The 20,676-nt window shown below is 39.9% G+C and overlaps 6 protein-coding genes and 1 pseudogene across 6 annotated transcripts; 4 read left to right on the top strand and 3 right to left on the bottom strand.

Moving 5' to 3' along the window:
- The first annotated feature begins 105 nt into the window (after window positions 1-105).
- LOC106435953 (probable NADH dehydrogenase [ubiquinone] 1 alpha subcomplex subunit 12) lies at window positions 106-1,512 on the top strand. The gene is made up of 5 exons (XM_013876895.3): window positions 106-283; window positions 385-411; window positions 530-621; window positions 931-1,040; window positions 1,128-1,512. Exons 1-5 carry the CDS (start codon window positions 192-194, stop codon window positions 1,284-1,286), a joined length of 480 nt encoding a protein of 159 aa, XP_013732349.1. The 5' UTR covers window positions 106-191; the 3' UTR covers window positions 1,287-1,512.
- A 357-nt stretch (window positions 1,513-1,869) lies between these two features.
- Window positions 1,870-5,396, top strand: LOC106435929 (D-xylose-proton symporter-like 1). The gene is made up of 14 exons (XM_048780247.1): window positions 1,870-2,193; window positions 2,325-2,428; window positions 2,646-2,724; window positions 2,816-2,875; window positions 3,012-3,078; window positions 3,157-3,281; window positions 3,348-3,449; window positions 3,534-3,902; window positions 3,989-4,036; window positions 4,124-4,186; window positions 4,368-4,448; window positions 4,562-4,660; window positions 4,753-4,890; window positions 4,989-5,396. Exons 1-14 carry the CDS (start codon window positions 2,146-2,148, stop codon window positions 5,118-5,120), a joined length of 1,515 nt encoding a protein of 504 aa, XP_048636204.1. The 5' UTR covers window positions 1,870-2,145; the 3' UTR covers window positions 5,121-5,396.
- Window positions 5,397-5,450: 54 nt separating this feature from the next.
- On the top strand, window positions 5,451-7,534 carry LOC106435943 (NADPH-dependent oxidoreductase 2-alkenal reductase). Its single transcript, XM_048780250.1, has 5 exons — window positions 5,451-5,979; window positions 6,177-6,357; window positions 6,607-6,773; window positions 6,866-6,948; window positions 7,046-7,534. The coding sequence occupies exons 1-5, from the start codon at window positions 5,755-5,757 to the stop codon at window positions 7,422-7,424; spliced, it is 1,035 nt and encodes a 344-aa protein (XP_048636207.1). The 5' UTR covers window positions 5,451-5,754; the 3' UTR covers window positions 7,425-7,534.
- A 198-nt stretch (window positions 7,535-7,732) lies between these two features.
- LOC106435948 (NADH dehydrogenase [ubiquinone] iron-sulfur protein 6, mitochondrial) lies at window positions 7,733-8,873 on the top strand. The gene is made up of 3 exons (XM_013876889.3): window positions 7,733-7,990; window positions 8,335-8,419; window positions 8,534-8,873. The coding sequence occupies exons 1-3, from the start codon at window positions 7,847-7,849 to the stop codon at window positions 8,641-8,643; spliced, it is 339 nt and encodes a 112-aa protein (XP_013732343.2). The 5' UTR covers window positions 7,733-7,846; the 3' UTR covers window positions 8,644-8,873.
- A 33-nt stretch (window positions 8,874-8,906) lies between these two features.
- On the bottom strand, window positions 8,907-12,152 carry LOC106435947 (ATPase family AAA domain-containing protein 3-A). Its single transcript, XM_013876888.3, has 8 exons — window positions 11,764-12,152; window positions 11,554-11,649; window positions 11,217-11,327; window positions 10,820-11,129; window positions 10,528-10,618; window positions 10,048-10,372; window positions 9,680-9,828; window positions 8,907-9,598 (listed from the first exon to the last, which is right to left on the bottom strand). Exons 1-8 carry the CDS (start codon window positions 12,013-12,015, stop codon window positions 9,091-9,093), a joined length of 1,842 nt encoding a protein of 613 aa, XP_013732342.2. The 5' UTR covers window positions 12,016-12,152; the 3' UTR covers window positions 8,907-9,090.
- A 414-nt stretch (window positions 12,153-12,566) lies between these two features.
- On the bottom strand, window positions 12,567-17,679 carry LOC125609171 (cellulose synthase-like protein D3). Its single transcript, XM_048780243.1, has 4 exons — window positions 17,196-17,679; window positions 16,064-16,990; window positions 15,004-15,811; window positions 12,567-14,653 (listed from the first exon to the last, which is right to left on the bottom strand). The coding sequence occupies exons 2-4, from the start codon at window positions 16,948-16,950 to the stop codon at window positions 12,908-12,910; spliced, it is 3,441 nt and encodes a 1,146-aa protein (XP_048636200.1). The 5' UTR covers window positions 16,951-16,990; window positions 17,196-17,679; the 3' UTR covers window positions 12,567-12,907.
- Window positions 17,680-18,399: 720 nt separating this feature from the next.
- Window positions 18,400-19,919, bottom strand: LOC106435942 (annotated as a pseudogene).
- Between the last annotated feature and the right edge of the window lie 757 nt (window positions 19,920-20,676).

Here is a 20,676-nt window from a genome sequence, read left to right as displayed (position 1 = left end):
GTTTGGGCCCAATAATAAAATGTTGATTCAGGAGATAGCGAGCAAGCATAGTGTGGCCCATGAAGCATGGATCCATGCGAATAATGCAACACACAGAACGAAACGGTGCGTTTCGACGTTTGTCCATCGTATTTGTTGTCCCTTGTTGTTTCGAGTTTCCGAACATCGATCCAGATAGAGAGAGGACAGCGATGGCATTGACGGTGGCGAAGAGTGCGTTGGAGGCGATTAGAGAGAAAGGTCTCGGCGGTTTCCTCAGGATGATCCGAGAAGAAGGCTTTCTGTTAGTATTTCTTATCTCTCGTCCTCTTCGATTCGATTTTGTTAGATCCCTTATAACATAGCCATTCTCTCTAATTGGTTATTTCAATTTTCTCATTACAGGAGATGTCTGCCAGATGGGAACCTCTTGTAAGTATCTAATGTATACATGATTCAACTGGTTTAAATCGTTGTAGTTTTCTTTGTTGTTAGAGTCACACAGTTTCTGATCAATGTATTATTATTTTTTGTCTCCGTATTATTTAAGGCAAACCAAAATACACAACATAGGAGCAACGCTTATTGGTGTGGACAAGTTCGGTAACAAATACTACCAGAAGCTTGGCGATACTCAGTGCGGTACGCTCTTCCCTTTAGTATCATGCTTTTTGCTAATTACTGATTACTGTAGGATTTATAATACCAGTTACTATCTATTTTTATCTCTTCTCGTCTAATGAATTTTATTTAATATTACTTCAAATGTCTCTTGTCTACTCTGAAATGTAGCATTTTGGTTTAACCCTTGAACTGTTTATCGAACCAACATCTATTTATCTGCTAAATTGCATACTTTTATTTGGTAAAAACATAGTGGTGTGACTGTGAGTGTATACTCTATCCAATTCGCTTTATTTACATATAAACATTGAGTCCACTTGCTAACAGGTAGACATAGGTGGGTAGAGTACGCATCGAAGGATCGTTACAACGCATCTCAAGTACCAGCAGAATGGCACGGGTGGCTTCATTTCATCACTGATCACACTGGAGATGAGGTATATAAATATAAAACCGATTTTAAATATTATGTAGTTATAATAAGTTGCTTCCTAACTTGAAAGAAAATTTAATGTCTCTCTCAGCTGTTGAGTCAGAAACCAAAAAGGTATGGGATTGAGCATAGAGAGAACTTCTCTGGACATGGTGATGCATACATTTACCATTCTAAAGGACATACCTTGAACCCGGGGCAAAAGAACTGGACTCGCTACCAACCATGGGTTCCCACCAAGACCAAGTAAGAATGTGAGAGCTCTGGTTTATGCTCTGAGTGAGTGATTTGTTGTTTTGTTTCTGTCTCTTTTGAATAAAAATCAAAGCTGATTTGGATCTAAAAGCTGAATAATTGGGTTCATGGAATTGTGTAATTGATGCTGTTTTGCTTACTCAAGCTTCCTTCACCTCTGGAGAGGAGATTATTATGTTACATGATTATAAATATTATTTTGAAAAAGCAGTTACTGATAATTTGATCATATGAAAGCTCTGTTGAAAAAAAAAAAACTATGTTAATTGCTGTAAATTACAGAAATAAAAAATGCTAAAAATTAAAACAACATGAGTAAGTTACAATTGTCCGGGCTAGGAGAATGAAGAGTTTTCTTATAAAATTATGACAAACCCCGAATATATAATTTCTGAGTCTCGGATCAAAACAAAGAAGAAAGATCTTTTCATCAAGATATTCTAACATAAAAATAAATGGTAGACAGAAATTTGAAGAAAAAATAATTATGTTGAAATGTAACAAACTATATAGCACATAAAACATGTTTTATATGAGATTAAACTAAGATCGGTTGAGAGAGAAAAAAAAAGTTAAAAAAGAGTAAATTTTTTCACCAACTAAAAAAAAAAGTAATTTGAAAAGTCCGTTGACAGTTAATATCAGCCAGTCATAAATAGTCGTCTCCCTTCCTCTCATTTTATTGCCTCTGCCAATTCAAAAAACTCTCTGAGCTAAAAAAAAAATCAGAAATCGTCAAAGCCCCCGAGAGAGCGAGATAGAGAAAGATCTTCTATCTCCTTCTCTCCCTGAACAATCTTCACTCAACGAATCTCGGGACCCCCCCCCCCCCCCCCCCCCCCTTAACCGTAGCCATGGGGTTTGATGCCGAGAAACAATCTATCGTTTCTGTTGAAGGACAGGTTTTGCACATCATCTTTTCTCCGTTCAAAAAAAATGATCTGAGTTTTGTTTGTTTGGTTCTTGTCCGGTCAAAATAAGGGGCTTGGACATTTGTCTTTTTTTTAATTATTATTATTGTATTCTTGTGTAGGTTGGTGATTCATCTTCAGGTGAGATTAGCTCAGAGAAACAACCTCTGATCAAAGACAACCACCACAGCCCAGAGAACTACTCTGTTCTTGCAGCCATTCCCCCGTGAGTTGTTTTTTTTTTCTATCTGTCGTTTTCCTTTTTTGTTTTGTTTGGTTGTTGTGATTAATACAAACTGTGGTCCCATAAAGATTTTGATTGCTACTCACATTTCATTTGCCAATGTTTCTGCTAAAAAAAAAGCAAGTGGGGGAACCTGTTTTAGTTTGCACATGATAGAGACTTGTCTTAAAAAGCATACTAAGAAGTCATTTATTGTCAGGTTTCTCTTTCCAGCTCTTGGAGCTTTGCTTTTTGGTTACGAGATTGGTGCCACTTCTTGTGCTACCATTTCTATTAAGGTAATTTGCCTTTAAACTGTGCTTAGGTAGGTAGATAACTAAAGGTAATTGCCTTTCTACTAGTCTAAGCTGCTTTTGCCTTCCTGTGCAGTCGCCTAAGCTAAGTGGAATCTCATGGTACAACTTGTCTTCAGTGGATGTTGGTATCATTGTGAGTCTATCTTCCACTTTTATTGCTCCTTCTACTTATTAATTATTGTTATTGTTTCATCCCCTATAGGAGCTATGGTCTTTATTGTGTAAAGACAATTTAAATTTGATTATGATATTATTAAATTTTTGTGCAGACTAGTGGCTCACTATACGGTGCCTTAATTGGATCCATTGTGGCATTTAGTGTTGCCGACATTATAGGTTGGTTTCTTTCAAATTTCTTTATCTTGTCTAGAAACTGAATTGTTTTGGATTGATTATTTTTTTTCTTTTTCCAAGGAAGAAGAAAGGAGCTGATTTTGGCTGCGTTCTTATATCTTGTTGGAGCCATTGTGACTGCAGTAGCACCTGTCTTCTATGTCCTGATTATTGGACGGCTTATGTATGGCATCGGTGTTGGTCTGGTAAAGACAGATCTTGCAGCTTTAGATTTACTCTTTTTAGCAGCTAATATGTTCCCACATATGTAGACAATGCACGCGGCTCCAATGTACATTGCTGAGACTGCTCCTAGTCAGATACGTGGACGGATGATCTCACTAAAAGAGTTCTTTACCGTCCTTGGGATGGTTGTAAGTTCTCAAATCTCTGTGGATTTCATAATTTTATTGCTCGCTTCTCTCTGTTTTGAAACTGACACATAGAAATTTGTGAAGGGAGGTTATGGAATAGGTAGCCTTTGGGTTACGGTTACCTCTGGTTGGCGTTACATGTACGCAACGATCATCCCTTTGCCGGTTATCATGGGAGTTGGAATGTGTTGGCTACCAGAATCCCCTAGGTGGCTGTTACTGCGCTCTCTCCAAGGTAAAGGGAATGTGGAGAGCCTTCAACAGGCGGCAATCAAGTCTCTTCGCCGTCTTAGAGGTTATGTGGTAGTTGACTCAGCCGCTGAGCAAGTAAACGAGATCTTGGCTGAACTTTCCTCTGTGGGTGAGGATAGAGAAGCTACACTTGGTGAGTTGTTTCAGGGAAAGTGCTTGAAAGCTCTCACTATAGCAGGAGGTTTAGTCTTGTTGCAACAGGTTGGTGCAGTTAATATATCAAATGTCCTTTAGGAGAAAGAATGATAGCTAAATATATGTATGTATATTTTTTTTTGAAATGGTAGATAACTGGGCAACCAAGTGTGCTTTATTATGCTCCATCAATACTTCAGGTTTTTCTTCTCATCTCTAATTAAGTTGGCTTTTGTTTCACTATGAGAAAATCTTAACTTCTTTCTTTGGACCGCTATAACTACTAGACTGCTGGCTTCTCTGCTGCAACTGATGCAACTCGGATCTCAATTCTGCTCGGTCTATTGAAGGTATTCATTTTCTTCCATCTAGTTTGGCATATCAGATCTTTTTAGCTATGAAAAAATTGGAGGAATAATAAGTGTATGAGTGGTTAGCAAATTTTAAACTGTCTTATCCTTGTGAACAAGTTTTTATGCAGCAATATGTTTCCTTTTGAATGACTTAAACGTGGTAACTTTATTGTTGCAGTTGGTTATGACTGGAGTTGCTGTTATAGTGATTGACAGACTTGGAAGGAGGCCTTTACTTCTTGGTGGTGTTAGTGGCATGGTCTGTCCTCTTACTTCTTCAGTCTTTTTTTTTTTTCTCTTTCTTTGTTATGGACTTCATGAGACAGAAAAATTAAATGATTTTTAGAATTTTTTTGCCTCTTTGTGTAACAGATGATCTCACTGTTCCTCCTGGGGTCATACTACATCTTTTATAATACTGTACCAGCTGTTGCTGTAGTTGCATTGCTACTGTATGTAGGCTGCTATCAGGTAAAACTTTTTCACAGATTTTTTTCTTTCTAATTAAGGTTCCACTCTTCGAAATTAATATCTTATAATTTTTTTGATACGATCTTGCACAGTTATCCTTTGGTCCTATTGGTTGGCTGATGATTTCAGAGATATTCCCCTTAAAACTAAGAGGCAGAGGAATCAGCATAGCAGTGCTTGTGAATTTCGGCACAAACGCGCTTGTGACATTCGCTTTCTCACCTCTAAAGGTAAAGATTACAGAACCAAGAAACTCAAGTAGAGGTTTCCCATTTAGCTCTAAGCTGACCAACTCTAAGATTGTTTCTCACCTGGTATTTTTCTGTAGGAGCTGTTAGGAGCTGGAGTGTTGTTCTGTGGATTCGGAGTGATATGTGTAGTGTCTCTCTTCTTCATATACTTCGTTGTGCCTGAGACAAAGGGTCTCACTCTTGAAGAGATTGAAGCCAAATGTCTCTAAACGAGGGGAACTCATCGTAACTCCATTTGCACTGCTGCTTCATTGCTTGAGGCTATGGATGGCAAACGCAGTAACCAGAGGCGGTGTCGCCATTTACCGCGGAATTTCACTGGTCGGTCAAAAAGAACATCGCGGCAAAAACTTGGTCAACTTGTAAATTTCGAATGTTTTCTTAATATGTTTTCTAAAATGTAAAAAATCACTCTTTCCGAAAAACTATTTTTATTTCAATTTCGAGATTTTTCTATATTATTTGCAATAAGTATTTTTTGTTGTGTAATATTGATTTTTAAATAAATACCTGCCGACAAAAAAATTATGAAATGTGAAACGAAGCTTAATTATCGCAAAATAACAACAACAAAAAGTAGCTCAAAACAATATGAAAGTAGTGTGAAAATAAAAATTGTACTACGCACTGTGACGTCACTGATTATCACACAGAACATAATATAAACGTCATAAACTAGAAAAGAAATAAGACGAGAATTATCTTTTTATCTTCAGAGATTGTGGCTATGATCACACGTTACATAAAATCCCCTATAAAAAGCAGACGCGCGTCCTCAACGTTCTTACAGACATAAACAAGAAAAATCATAATACTTACCAAAAACTAAATCAGAAGATAACAATGGCGAGCAACAAGCAAGTCATATTGCGAGATTACGTCGCCGGCTTCCCCAAGGAATCAGACCTCGTCTTCAACGACGCCACCGTGGATCTAAGTGTTCCGGCGGGATCTAACAAGGTTCTGGTGAAGAATCTCTTCTTGTCTTGCGATCCTTACATGCGCATTCGCATGGGCAAGCCTGATCCCTCCGCTGCTGCTCTCGCTCAACCGTTCAAACCCGGCCAGGTACAAATTATGAAGAATCTATGGTGGACTTTTCGTGATTAGTGAATACGTGTAACCAGTCATGCATACGTTTCACTGTTTGTAGCAGTAATAGTTTTGAAATAAATATTTTAAAATTCAAATATTATTATTTTATTAACCCCATGTTAATTTTATTCTTACCTATTGGTAAATGGTTCACCGTGTTGTGTTTGCAGCCAATCTATGGGTATGGAGTGTCAAAAGTGATAGAATCAGGGCACCCTGATTACACAAAGGGAGACTTACTATGGGGTATTGTTGGATGGGAGGAGTACAGTGTTGTTACTCTAACCCCTTACTCACATTTTAAGATCCTACACACTGATGTTCCCTTGTCCTACTACACTGGCCTTCTTGGTATGTCTTTCTATTTTGACCATCCATGCAGTTTTCACTTGGTAACTTCTAGAGAAAAATGTGAACTTAATAGTGAAAGCTTTGTGATATTACAATGCTTGATGTGCTTCTCTCTCCATGATTATTAGCATGATACATTGATTATTGTGGCCTGGCCTTGGGTTATTGACACAATCTCCCAATCATATGTTGAAAATTAAATGACATTGTTCAGTAGTTTACTAGTGGTAATTGCTCTGTTTCTGACAGGTATGGCTGGGATGACTGCCTATTCCGGGTTTTATGAGATCTGTTCTCCTAAGAAAGGAGAGACTGTCTTCGTCTCAGCTGCATCTGGTGCTGTTGGTCAACTCGTGGGACAACTCGCAAAGATTATGGGATGTTATGTCGTTGGAAGTGCCGGCAGTAATGAAAAGGTTATCAGACTTTACTTTTTTTTTTACTCTTGCTGTTGATCCAATGCTAATACATAGAGTGACTTATCCCCTTTCTCTTTCTTTTGTTGTAGGTTGATCTTCTCAAGAATAAGTTTGGCTTTGATGAAGCTTTCAATTACAAAGAAGAGCAAGACCTTAACGCTGCTCTCAAAAGGTCAGTAGTAAATACTTGTTTTCATATATCTAACATCTTCATGGAACAGCATAGATTTGACTCAAACACCTACGAAACATTTTTTTCTCACATCCAGGTGTTTCCCGGAAGGCATAGACATATACTTTGAGAACGTAGGAGGCAAGATGCTAGACGCAGTGCTCCTAAACATGAAGCTAAACGGCCGCATCGCCGTATGTGGGATGATCTCACAGTACAACCTGGAGGAGCAGGAAGGTGTACGCAACCTATCAACCGTCATCTACAAGCGAGTTCGGCTTCAAGGCTTCGTGGTCTCTGATTACTATGACAAATACTCAAAGTTTCTGGAGTTTGTGCTTCCCTATATTAGAGAAGGGAAGATCACTTACGTTGAGGATGTAGCCGAAGGGCTGGAGAACGGGCCTTCTGCTTTGATTGGACTCTTCCATGGTAAGAACGTCGGCAAACAGCTCATAGTGGTGGCTCGTGAGTGATGATGATTGAGAGACGTTTTAGAGTTGTAGTTGTTTTGTAAGTTTAAGTTTGGCCTTAAGTAATGTACTTCACTTTCATTCTAATAATAAAAGCTTTCTGTGTTGTAGTATTACTGTAAAAAAAAAAAAAAAAAAAATAGTATATGATGATTGCATTTGAAATTTATGTTAATTTTGATTTGACTTGGTAATTAGCCGAAAAAACTAACCCGGTAACCCATCGCTAAACCCGTAAACGATAGGGTCACGGCCCAATAATGTTACATTATTTTATGGGCCTTGTGGAATTATAAACACATGGGCTATCATTTATCACTAAAGCCCAAGTTAGAAGCTGAATATATCATTTCTCTCTCTCGCTCACTCGCTAGCTATTTTTCTCTTGAGGATTATTTTTTTGGTTGGGTGTTGAAGGAGCGAAAATGGCGTCGAATCTCCTGAAAGCTCTGATCCGATCGCAGATTCTTCCATCTTCGAGGAGGAACTTTAGCGTAGCGGCGGCTAGCACTCAGCTCGGCATTCCAACAGACGAATTAGTCGGAAACCACACGGCCAAATGGATGCAGGTAACTTTAGATCTTCTTTCTCATCCTAAATGATTGTCGATGATGATCTCGCCTACAGTTAGATCTAGATATGACATGTTTAGGATTTTCTCATCTGGTATTGGTACTGGATTCGTTTTTGCTTAAACTGCTTCACGGTTTTCTGGATTCGTGAAACTTAGTGTGATGTTTAAAATGAATATGAATCTTCGCGATGTTTATAGAATTCATAGAGGAATGAATGATATGTTTATTTGAATCTGCGGTTGGGATTAGCTTTTGATATGAGTAGAAAAATAAATGTTTTCATGCTTCCTTTTTACTCAACAGTTTTCGTATGTAAGGAACTTAAACTGTAACCACAGGATAGAAGCAAGAAGTCGCCAATGGAACTGATCCATGAGGTTCCACCTATCAAGGTTGTTGGAAGAACTGCTGCTTGTGAAGGAGGTTCGTTCGTCTCCTCTTCCTCTTCTCATCACTGCTTTAAGATACTCTTTAACGTTGTGATTTTTACTCAACTGGAGACTGATATATTAGTGTCGACTTTGGTATAACGTGCAGACACCAATCCAGCACTCGGTCATCCAATTGAGTTCATTTGCCTCGACCTACACGAGCCTGCTGTCTGCAAGTACTGTGGCCTTCGTTATGTTCAAGATCATCATCACTAAATGCAAATTCTTGAAGTGGAAACATCTCTCCCCACTCATCTCTCTCTTCCTTTTCATTGCATTGTCAAGTTTGTGTATTGCTTCTATGAGGCTCCGACATCTTGAGATATCATTTCTAATAAAGGATTCTATCACATTAGTGCAAGTGCGACTTTATTTGATCGCATTTGTCAGATTGTAACATCCAATATTTGATACTCTTTTCCATGACAAGGCTTGTGGATTTCTTACATAACCAGTGTCGAGTAATGGTCTTTTTGCCGTAAAGAATCTCGTTTTTATTTTAATTATAGTTTGGGCTTTGCCAAGAGCAAATAATTTAACGCAGTAAGAGTACAAAAACTCTCCTTAACCAAAAAGGACTAACAGTAGGATTCAAATCTCCTCCTCTAAACAATGTTGTGATGGTGAAACCACTTGATCAGAGCTTATACCGTATGTAAAATCTCATTCCGTATCTGTTCCAGCCAGTTTTCTTCTCTGCTGATGCTCTGCAACTTTGTAATCCACAACCTCTCTGAACAGCACAGAGTCCAACACACAGTCTTCACTTCCATAAACAGCTGCTTGAACACTCGCCATCAGCTTCGCAATCTCTCTCCCTGAGAACCCATCGGTTTTGGCAGCCGCTTCCTCTAAAAGCTCTTCGGTGACACCCTTTATCTCGATCTTCTGCTGCTCTTTCTTGAAGAGGCGGTCGAATAAACCTGGCTTTGTCGGACCAGCTTGAGCTATGTACTTTTCTAGATATAGGCTTAGAAGCTTGGACCGCTCTCCTTCTCCGGGTAAAGGGAATTCGAGAACCTCATCCACACGGTCAGCCACAGCTGAGTCTAGGTCACCTGGTCGATTTGTGGCAAGTGCTAAGACTATGTCTTTGGACTGATCACCCGTGCGGAAGAGAAGGGCGTTTAGTGCACTCCTTTGGGCTTCACTCATGTATGTTTTGTTCCTCCTGTTAAATTGTGATAAAACACATTATGAACAAAGTGTTGAAATGACCAGCATGTAATATGATTTGAGTAACAAGACTTACTCGCATAAAAATGCATCGGCTTCATCAATGAAGAGCAATAAGCCTCTCTTAGACTTCTTCCCCCAATCAAACAGTTGGTGAATCTTTGTAACAGCCTGAGATCCAAGGGGTGCAACATCTCCACCAGTCATCAGTGCATAATCCAATCCCTACACGAATTATAAACGTTACAATAACAAAAAAAAGATGAAATAACAAAACCAGACAACACCATGAACAACATATAACTAAGAGCTAAACTTCAAATTTCATATGCAATCATGAAAATTAGCAACCACCATCCTATATGCTTGAGACTCCACTGTCCATTTGGGTGTCTTAAATAACAATTTTTGCAATAATAAACAGATATTAAAGAGAATACATACAGATTTACGAGCCAGCTCTCTGGCGACCATTGTTTTTCCTGTTCCCGGAGGACCATAGAAAAGCATGTTTCGGAATGGTGCTTGGTGCGATTTTGTGTTGGCGGTTGCCTTAGCTAGGTGTTCAATTCTCTTCTGTAGGGAAGGATGCAAGATAACATCACCAAACCCTTTTCCATTTTTGATAGCTGACCCCTTTCCGCGCAGTGTGGACAATGCACGAGAAACCGAGCCAGACCAAGGGTACTTTCCCCTTGAAGATTCTCGGATTAAGGATGGTTGTCCTAATATTCTGTCTACATAGCTCCAGATGACCCTTGCACCTTCTCTGCAACAAACAATTTAGCAGTCGGAAAATTTTTAAATCCAATATTGCAGAACAACTAGCTGATAGACAAACTAAGAAAACAGTAATCAAGTAATGTAAAACGAGAAATTTCATAGCTACTTCCTCAACCTACGGACAATATATCTTGTCTTTACCTCGTTGTGTAGATTCCAGCAGCGAGAGCGGTGGCTCCCCCAACAGCAACAATCAGTTTATTTTGATCCGTAAGAATTGCACGCAACCCGCCTAGGAAAAAAAGAGTAAAATGTCAAAACACCTGTTAATACAATTAGAACGTACATATGTTAATGCAGTGTATAGATTATAAGGCCACACATCTAATCTAACCACTAACTCATGTCACACCAGCGTTATGAGTTTGATTGAAAACGGGTTGCATAATGTCTAAGAAAATAGAGACACAATGTATGGAATCAAATCTCACACCTCCAATATGTTCGAATGTAGTGTTAATGGCAGCAACCCATTTCTCTCTCTCTGCATTTGCACGATCAACAAGCATTCTCCTGTTTACATCTTCAGCAAGCCTTGCTTCATGGGCTCTTCCTTCCGCTTCCGCTATGGATTTGACCCTGATTGTCTCGCGCTCAATCTCAGCCTTCTCCCTCTCAGTCTGTCGCCTCTGTGCCTGGATCTGCTCCTCAGTAGCTCGCCGAGATTGCTCCTGCCTGATTGCCGAATCTTCTTGCATTTTCACAAGTTCTTGATTTCTTGTTCTGTGATACTCATTCTCAGCCTGTAAAAAACCATATACGCAAAATCTGTCAGAATGAAGAAAACAAAAGGTTTAGATGTTGTGAAATTGTAATAAAAAGTTGCATGCCTGCATCCTCTTTCTAGCCAAATCATCTTCGTAACGAGCCATCTGAGATTTAGTCTGTGCTTGGTGCTGAGCAAGTTTCTTCTGTTCATCATATATCACCTTTTGCCTCTCCTGTAAAAATTGGAAAATGTCAGACACACTACACTCAAGAAACATAATAATGAAATGATGCAGAGAAAGTGTCTCATAGTGTTCAGAAGCTGAAACTCTAGGGGTGGAAGATACTATTTTCGACTTTACTAAGATCAAAAGGTGGCGATAGCTGTAACACCACAAATTCATATAAACACACAAAACATGGGATAATGAAGTTTGAAGTTAGTAGTAGATCTCTCACAGTTTCAGCTTGGGCTTGCATAGCTTTATACTCTTGCCCCTTGGCTGCAAACTCAGTTTGCTTTGTCTCTTCTTTCTGCTTAATACCTTCAAAAACCTGAAACATTCAAACCAGACTCTATCAGATTATAACGTAGAGAGCATCATCCACTGTAATGTTCCCTAAACCTAAAGCATGATTCTAAGAGACAATCAAAAACACAAAGAGGACCTGTTTGGCGTAAGAGGAGCTGTTAATCTCCTTCAAGGCATTAGCTCCTCGCTCCAGCGCCTCCGGATCGAAACCGCCGGAGCTCGTCCTCGGATTATCATTCCTAGCTCGCGGAGGAGCAGAAGATTCAGGAGCAGAAGCAGCCTGATGCTGTGGAGGAGGACCATCGGCAGCAGCGACTTTCGATTTCGAAAAAGAAGACGAAGCGGCTGCTATAGCTGAGATAAAACCAATCGCACATTTCTGAGCCATGAGGACGAGACTTAGGGTTCTTCCGGATTCGAGAATGCTATAACGAATTATGTAGAAGAGATTGGCTTGGAGAAGAAGAAATTCGCAGCTGCCATAGAGAGAGAAGCTTCTCTAAATCTCGAAGGTTTTGGTAGGGTTTAATTTTATGGATATTTGACCCGATAATCAGACCCGTTTAAGCCCATTAATTTGAATTTTAACTAAGTTCTTATTGTTAATCACATTTTAAAAAATTATGGTGAGTTTCTTGTTTAGATTGATTTTTTTTTTGTCAAAATATACATGAGATTTAATCTGTAACCACATTAAAAAAAATATGGTGAATTTCTTGTTCTTGAAAATTTATACCATTTAAATTGATTTTTTTTTGTCAAACTATAGATACAATTTCCTCACGAAACAAAGAAGTTGTGAAGAAAAGTTTATATTCAATTTTGATGAAAAAAACAAATTGATTAAGAAAATTCTTATTTTTAATTTTATTTAGTTTGTAATGAATTTTCTTAATTCTTTTTGTTTATAAAGAAGCCTTAACGAATCAAGAAATCTCCTAAGAAAAAAATTGCATATAATAGATTAACAGTAGTCAACATTAAATAACTCCATGAACACAGATCAAAGATTACAAAACATATAGAAAGACAAATAAATAAAAAAAGAAAATTGTCCTTTCCAGCAAAAATCAAAGAGTGAAGAAATGTGTCAAAAGACAATGACAGAAGTTGTTGACAATGCTCTCAAACTATACGTCGTGTTCTTGGCCAATCTATTGACTATTGTCTCCAGCTTTTAAAACCAGTCAGTCTCTTGCAAGACTCTCATCTTTGGACAGAAGAATGAATCATACAAAGAGATGTAAAGAGACTGACTGAGAAACCAAACCTATTATTACTCATGGGAAAGTGAAAGATCCTCCAATTTGAGTAGAGCCAGCAGGTGGATTAACAGCCACCCAAAGCAGAGATATGGTGATAGCAATAAGCCCCGACCAAACATAAACAATGGTCGGAGTCTTCCCTCTTCTTCCCATAAGCCCTTTAGCAAACGGATAAAGATGAGCCAACACCCAAAAACTAAAGAACACTCCTCCTATCAACTTACTCCACTGCGGAATCACACTATATATCGTCCTGCTAAACCCAACCGCAATAGCTATCAAATTCACCATCATGATGGTGATCGGTGGGATCATCAGAGACGTCCATTTCACTATGTAGAGATCCGCAAACTCGTCGTCCACGTCGTCTCCTCCGGACTTAGACGTCAACGTGAAAGAGATCTCGATTCCAGCCACCACTTTGAGCAGCCCTTGGATGACCGCGGCTAAATGAGCGCTCGTCCCACCGATGAGCCAGAACTGCTCGTTCCTCCACCACTCCTCGAGGGAGATTCCTGACCATTTGATCTCGAGGAGAGCGAGGAGGCAGAGAGTAATCGAGATGATCAGAAGGTAGATGAGGAACGTGACGTTGAGCGTTTGGACTATGAACTGCCCTGAGAAGAGCGAGAGCGCGGGGAGGAAGCAGTAGACGATGAGAAAGATCGAAGTAAAAGGATAGATTCCAACGTTAAGGTAAGCAATTCTCTGGAGGATCTTCATCCTCGGGCTAGCCAAGAAGGCATTGTTTCTCGAGAAGAAGATCTCCACTGAGCCAGTAGCCCAGCGGAGAACCTGGTGAAGCCTATCCGTCAAGTTGATAGGAGCCGTGCCGCGGAAAGCGTCACGTTTCGTCACGCAGTAAACTGACTTCCAGCCACGGTTATGCATTCTATAACCAGTGACAACGTCCTCAGTGACGGATCCGTAGATCCAACCGATCCTAGTCCCCCACTCGGTTTTATCCTCGTACCAACATGAGATGACTGCTATAGCTTCTGCGACCGTCGACGCATCGAGAAGCTCACGAGGGATGGTGAGAGCACCAGGAGGTCTACCGTTCTGCACGGCAGGGTGGTCAGCGAGAGGACGGCCTTGGAACTCAGCTACAGGGATCGAATCTATAAGGAACGTCGAGTTTCCGAATTTCTTAGGAACCAAAGAGAGATTCATCTCTTCATCATCATCAGAGTCACCACCCATTCTCAAAGACCTGTTCTCTTCAGGGATCTTCTTCTTCTTCTTGCGAGGGAAGCAGCAACTACAGCATCCAGGATGGTGCTCTTTAGACCGAGGCGGGTCAAACCCGTACAAGGCGATTCTTCTGAAGAGACAACCCGTTCCGACGTAAACCGGACCCATCAAACCATCGAGAGCTCTCATGTTGACATCGAAGAAGACAGTGTTGTGATTCGCGTAACGATCAGATGGGTCAATGCCTTCGAACCTTTGCGGGAACTGAACGTAGCAAAGCCGGTCGCCGCCACGGTCCATCATGAAACACATTCCTTCTCTTAAAGCTTGAGAGTTGTATATGTAATGATCACAGTCGAGATTTAATATGAACGGACCGTTGGACATGATTGCGGAAGCTCGGACGAGAGCGTTCATTGCTCCTGCTTTCTTGTTGTGGTCGTAACCTGGTCGTTTCTCACGGGAGACGTAGACTAGAAGAGGAAGGCGAATGTCCACATCTGTAAGATCTAAGAACCCTTCTGATACTCCATGTAATGGCTCATCACTAGGAGGCTTCAACATCACCTGCATTTATTAAAAAAATTGAAAATATTGATCTAAGAACCCTTATATATATTTTACATTAATATAAGGTAGTCTATTTGTGGATTTTAATTATACAATTATTTTGATGAATTATCAAAATTAGATATGGAAAATGAAAGATATTAAACAAATTTGTAACTTTGTAGTAACATTATTACTTAATTAGTTAATTTAACAGATTCAAACTATTTAAATCGATTTAAAATGATTTAGAACGGTTTAAACCAACTTGAGTAGTATAAATCAGATTTTATGAAAACCGTTTCAGTTAGGATGGAACTGCCGCCTAGAACCATGGTTACAAATGAACTAAATGATCCAAAATGTACCTGAATGATACCAGCATGGTCACTACGCGAATGATCAGGAGCAGAGTTTAACCAAGTTCCAGGCCAGTGAGTACCATCAGCCATCCATGTAGCTTTAGGAATCTTGACAGGCTCTACAATCTCATCCTCTTTGTTCTGTCTCTGCTGCTTCATAGCCTTAATCTCTTCCCTGGCGTGATAAGCATCAGAACGTCGCCTGATAGAGTCAGGCAATCCGTTGATCCGAACCTTATACTCATCATACTCACGCTTCACCTTCCTCCTATCCTTAACGAAGTCAGCCTTCACCTTGTTCTTGTAAGGATCTCTCTTCAGACTAAAATACGAATCAGGATTCCTCGGCTCGATATCGTGTTTACGACAGAAAGGAACCCAAATATTTGCGAAACTAGCTGCTTCAGCCATGGCTTCGAACGTCAGAAGCGCTCCTCCATCGTCTGAAACGTAGCAGGCAAGCTTTTCCACAGGGTAGTCAGCTGCGAGGATGGATAAAATGGTGTTGGAAGTGACAAGAGGTGGCTCTTTGTCCGGATCTGCTGTTGACACAAACATATCTAGTCCAGGGAGATCAGATTTTCCTGTTGGGTTGCTTGGTGTGGGTGTTTCAAACTTCTCTTTGAGAACATTGAGATCTGTAGCTCGGTTGATAGGACACAGCTTTGGAAGCTGATCAAGAAGCCAAGAGAAGGCGAACCAAAGCTCACAAACCACAGACATTCCCCATAGCCATACTGCATCTGGGTTTTGGTGCTTAATCCTCCACATCAAGAACAGTGCAAGAACAACTATTCTTATAAATATCAAAAGCCTACACAAGAAAAAATAAATGTATCAGTGAAAGTTTGAAATGTTCGAGAAATAACTAGGCGGTAGTAAGACGTCTTATATGGAATTATTGATTAGGCCGATTTTTTGAATGCCTAAACCATTCTACAAAAAATGAATTGTTTAGGTCCGATTTGCCGACTAGGTGAATGCCTTGTGCCGGCTAGACCGATTTTTAGAGAATTTTGAACTAAATTATGATATTTTGGATTCATAAAAAACAAACAGTATTCACCTGTAAGGACTAATAACAGCTGCAGGAATCTGGAGCTTCCGAGTAAGCGGTCTCCACGGTCTGCTCATCAGATCCTGTGGCCCCATACCGTGACCATCCTTCTCACTACCTAAGTTCCCATCTTTTGTCCAAAAAGCATTACCGTAACCATAAGTCCCACTAGTCTCAAACAACCACCTGTTATGATCAAAATCCCCAGTTTGACTCCTCATCAAACCAGACTTAGTCGACTTCATCAACGACAGTCTCCTCTCCATCTTCGACCCACCAGAAGGCGGCGGAAGCATAGGCCTCTGCTGCTTCTGATGCCCATCCTCAGCCAAATCCGTAAGATCAGTGTTCCTGTAAGGCTCCTTACACCCTGGACACATCCCACCTCCTGCTTTCACAGCGTCCACAAAGCAGTCTCTACAGATTTTGAAATCACACTCGCAAGGGAGAAGATCTTGACCTCTCCCATCACTCATCACCTTCACATCGCAACCGGGAATAGCACAAGACGAGCCTTTAGCCCCCGCCATCTGCGGATGGCTGGTCTCGGAGTCAATCACCTTGTCCATGAGATGAGCACGAGTGACGCTGTTGAAGCCGCCAGTGAACAGGGAGCTTGACACGTACTGCTCCTCGACCTTCTGAGAGATGGAGGGATCCATGGGCTGGTTGTCTGGAGTCGGGGGGATGTGGACCGTGTAGTTTGTGAAATCAACGCTTCCGAGCTCGCTGTCGAGGTCATCTCTCGAGTAGTTGACGTAGCGTCCAGAGGATGTTCTTCGAGCGAATGTCACGCCAGGTGACTGCTGCTGCTGGTGGTTCCTCACGGCTTCAGCAGCGTCAGAGTTTGTTGATAGGTTTGATCTACTGTTAGTGAAGTGATTATTAGACGCCATTGTCTAATAAATCCACCTGGCTTTTCTAGCCGGCAGATCCCTGAGAGACAAAAGGTATAAAGGTCAAATCTGCAAGTCATAATCAAAGAAATAAAACAGATCTAGAGCTGAACAAGAACAAGATCTTATCATAGTAATATTATCAAATAAAGACATAAAAAAAAGACAATGATCATTGTCTCATAACCCCCACCAATAAAAGAGAAGCAGCTAAAGAAGTATATCTCCAACTCACTAAATGTTACCTGAGAGTTTGTAGCAGAGGAAGGTTTGAGCTTCAGATCTTCCGGAGATTAAAGAAGAAGCAAACGGTTTCTTCAATTTAACAAATATTTGATGACGAGATCAAATGTGGTGGTCGTGTTACGCAAACTTTGTCATGAACATTTGAGAGAGAAGGAGGAGGAGGAGAATAAGAAGAGACGAGGAAGGAAGGGGGACTTAGTCGTGACCAAATACATCTGCACTACTACTGATACACGTTACGCTGGCAACCATTGCCTCTATTTTTTTATTCACAGATCGATCTTACAGAAATTATTATATTATATAAATAATGGACTGAAGATCCAAAGATTTTTGCTCTTTGATTTTTAACTGGTAGGGGCTGTAACAATAACGACGACTGTCTAAACGCCGGCGAGAGAAAAAGTTCGGCGGAGATCAGTTTTTTTCTTTTTTTACCCTCTGGTATTCTTTTTTGACTTGAGGTTTTCGGACAAGGTAGAGAGTTAAGATTATCCATTATTTATTTATTTTTATTAAAAGTAACGCGTTCGATCGAAAATGTAAATATTATTTTTGGATATTTCCGCGTTAATAAATATTATTTTTTTGGTAGCTAAGCAACATTAGGTATTTTTAGGTTGGATTCAACGTGTGTGTGTTTGCATACAACCCGTCAAAAACGTCAATCACGCAAATAAAAGTCATAGTTATGCATTTTAAAAGCATAGATCAAAATAATATAATAAATTTTTAAAATAAAATGTCCAAACTACTAAACTGTAAAATCACATAAATATCACTTATCCTTTCTAATCTGATAATATACTTGAAGATATATGGATTGGCCGGTATTTACAAGAGAGTTTTTGGGTTGTAATATTTTTTTATATTTTTAGATATAGGAATATGCGTGCAAACTCTCTTGCCAAATAGACGAAAAAATGATATTTTTTTTTCCATGTAAACCAAATGGGTCGAAGCAAGCAAACGTTTCTCGAAACAACTTAATATCGATTAATATCATCTATCACTTGATCTAGTTAAATTAGTTAAATAGGTTGTTGACAAAAAAATTGAAGATATATGGATTTGTTACTGTATCAATTTTATTTAGATAACTTTGATATAAATAATTTGTTGATAGTGACGACTCAGATTATAATGTCTAAAATAGAAGTGCCAAGTTTGGCGCTAATTTAATTAAAAAAAAAACACAAACAATGATCTGTAAAAGAAGCATGTCATCATTAAGACAAACACGATAACAAAACAATATCACAGTTTGGAACATCTCCTTTTCTTTCAGTGTAAATCAATAACAAGTAGAGATTTCTTTCCAAGTTCAATGAAGAAATCTTAAGGCTCTTATTATATCTCTTATTTTATCACACATTGACAAGAATGAGAGTAACACAAGTTTGATACATACATACACACATAACACCTCCTTTGGCAACTATCCTTTTGTTGCTGCAACTCCACAAAACCTTAACCCATCAAGAACAAGTCGTTTTATTTTTTGCACAAACATTCTGGAAAAGTGTGTAAATATTATAAACTCATTAATGAAAGAAAGATGCATTACCTCTTTGAGTGATTATGGAACTTGTGGGCTATTTCACTTCCTGAGCGCATCTGATGTGAGGAATCCCATCTGTTCAGTAAGATGGTTCATTTGTTGATTGTTGCTCAACACATTCCTCAGGTTGGATTGTAACTCTAGCTGCTCCATTATCAACCCATCGTCCACTGACCCTGAGAGTAGCTCCTCTGTGTCGCCAATCACTGGCCTCTCACCAAAGAACTGTTCCCACAGTGGATCTTGAACTCCAGGAAGCAACTCATTTACTGCACTGGCTTCTAGTCCCATTGAGCCAGCCAGAACAGCCATTATTGGATCCAAACACTCTCCATTATCCGTCTCACATCCAACTACATCAGAATTTGAGCTCCCATAAGCTGCTCCTTGGTTCGGAGATAAGAGATCAACTTGAGAATACGGCAAACTGCCCTCCATTCGTGGAGCTCCCATTGTCTGAAATGTTTGGAACATCTCCCAAAAGAAAGCTACCATGATTGTTGGAGAGAGGTTCCTGGCGGCTCTGTGGGTTACTCATATTGTGTATCTGTTCGAGCATAGTGTCTGCTGCCTCGTTCATCGACGACTGGTATCTAACAATCTGGCGGCTAAGACCATTAGCCCCGTAACCGCCAGAGTACTTCTGGTCTTCAACAGGTAGTCTCCTCTTTTTGTTACCCTCGGAAACGTGTTGGTTGTTCCCCTCGTTATTCTGCTGTGAGAACTGGTTTAAGAAGCCTGGACTCTGAACAGCCTTCGCTAGAAACGACATCATCTGCTGCTGCCTCTGCTCCATCACATGAACCTTCTGCCCCACGTTTTGGAGATGATGTTCGGTGACTTGCTGCTGCTGCCTTAACCTCACAAGCTCTTGGGTGAGGACGTTCTTGTCCCGCTGGAGTCTTTCGACCTCTTCTTCGAGTCCAAACTTCCCCACTTCGACGCAGGCGCCAACGGAAGAGTGCTGGACTTGAGGCTGCTGTGGAGGCTGCACCTGAGAAGGTTTTCGCCGGACGATACTCTTTAGCAATTGTTTTTGGCCTCTTATGAATCCCTCGTTTGCAAATTCCCAGCGATCTGGATCAACTTTTCTGAAACCCTGAAAAATTGATGCATGAAGAATGGAACCGTCATCAACCACAAGAAGTAAATTGAATTCCATTGAAATAGAGGAAGCCACCATAAAACAACTGTGTTAACCATAAAGACCAATAACAAGTATTCCAATAAAGTCTATCCACTGTGTCTAACTAAGCACCAAACTAATATGGCTCAATGAAACTAAATAGTTCTTAGTGTATCGGCATGTACCTGGACGGACAATTACAAAGGAAGGGAAAGCTAAGGTGATAGAAATTTTTTGTTTTGTGCTTAGAGCAGAAATGGGAACTTCGGAGGCAACCAAATCTTGAGACACATATTAGCACATGTCCAAATAACCCTGCAAAGTTCGTGGAACCCATCTGGTAAGTAAGAAAAGCAAAGAAGAAAAAGAGAACAAAGCTATGTAAAGAGTATTCACTTTAAGATTTTTGTTTGACTAAAGAAAATTCATTTGGAAAAATGGGATGACAATATTCCATTCCAGCCTCACAGACACAACAGAGTTTCAGCTCCGAGACTTAGAAAACAAAAATAAGAATATGTCTAAACTCCTCCACGCAGTATACATGTATAAGATACACCTGCAGAACCATGTATGCAATGAAACATCACAAAACCAACTAAACGTGCATAGACCAACATCCAAAAACATCTTTAGGAACATCAATGAGTATTATCCTAAACATTCAAAAGAGTTGACTTTTCAAATTCTATTTTTTTTGTAACCTCTCATCCTAAATCCTTTTAAAGTGGTGATTCTTAAGAATCCATGTTTAGTTCTTCTTCTTGCGATGAAGAAAGCTTAAAAGAAACAT

Source organism: Brassica napus, chromosome A5, assembly GCF_020379485.1.
Source record: "Brassica napus cultivar Da-Ae chromosome A5, Da-Ae, whole genome shotgun sequence".
Classification (NCBI taxonomy): domain Eukaryota; kingdom Viridiplantae; phylum Streptophyta; class Magnoliopsida; order Brassicales; family Brassicaceae; genus Brassica; species Brassica napus.
The sequence above is the reverse complement of the archived record's forward strand: the minus strand, read 5'-3'. Positions and strand labels throughout refer to the sequence as shown.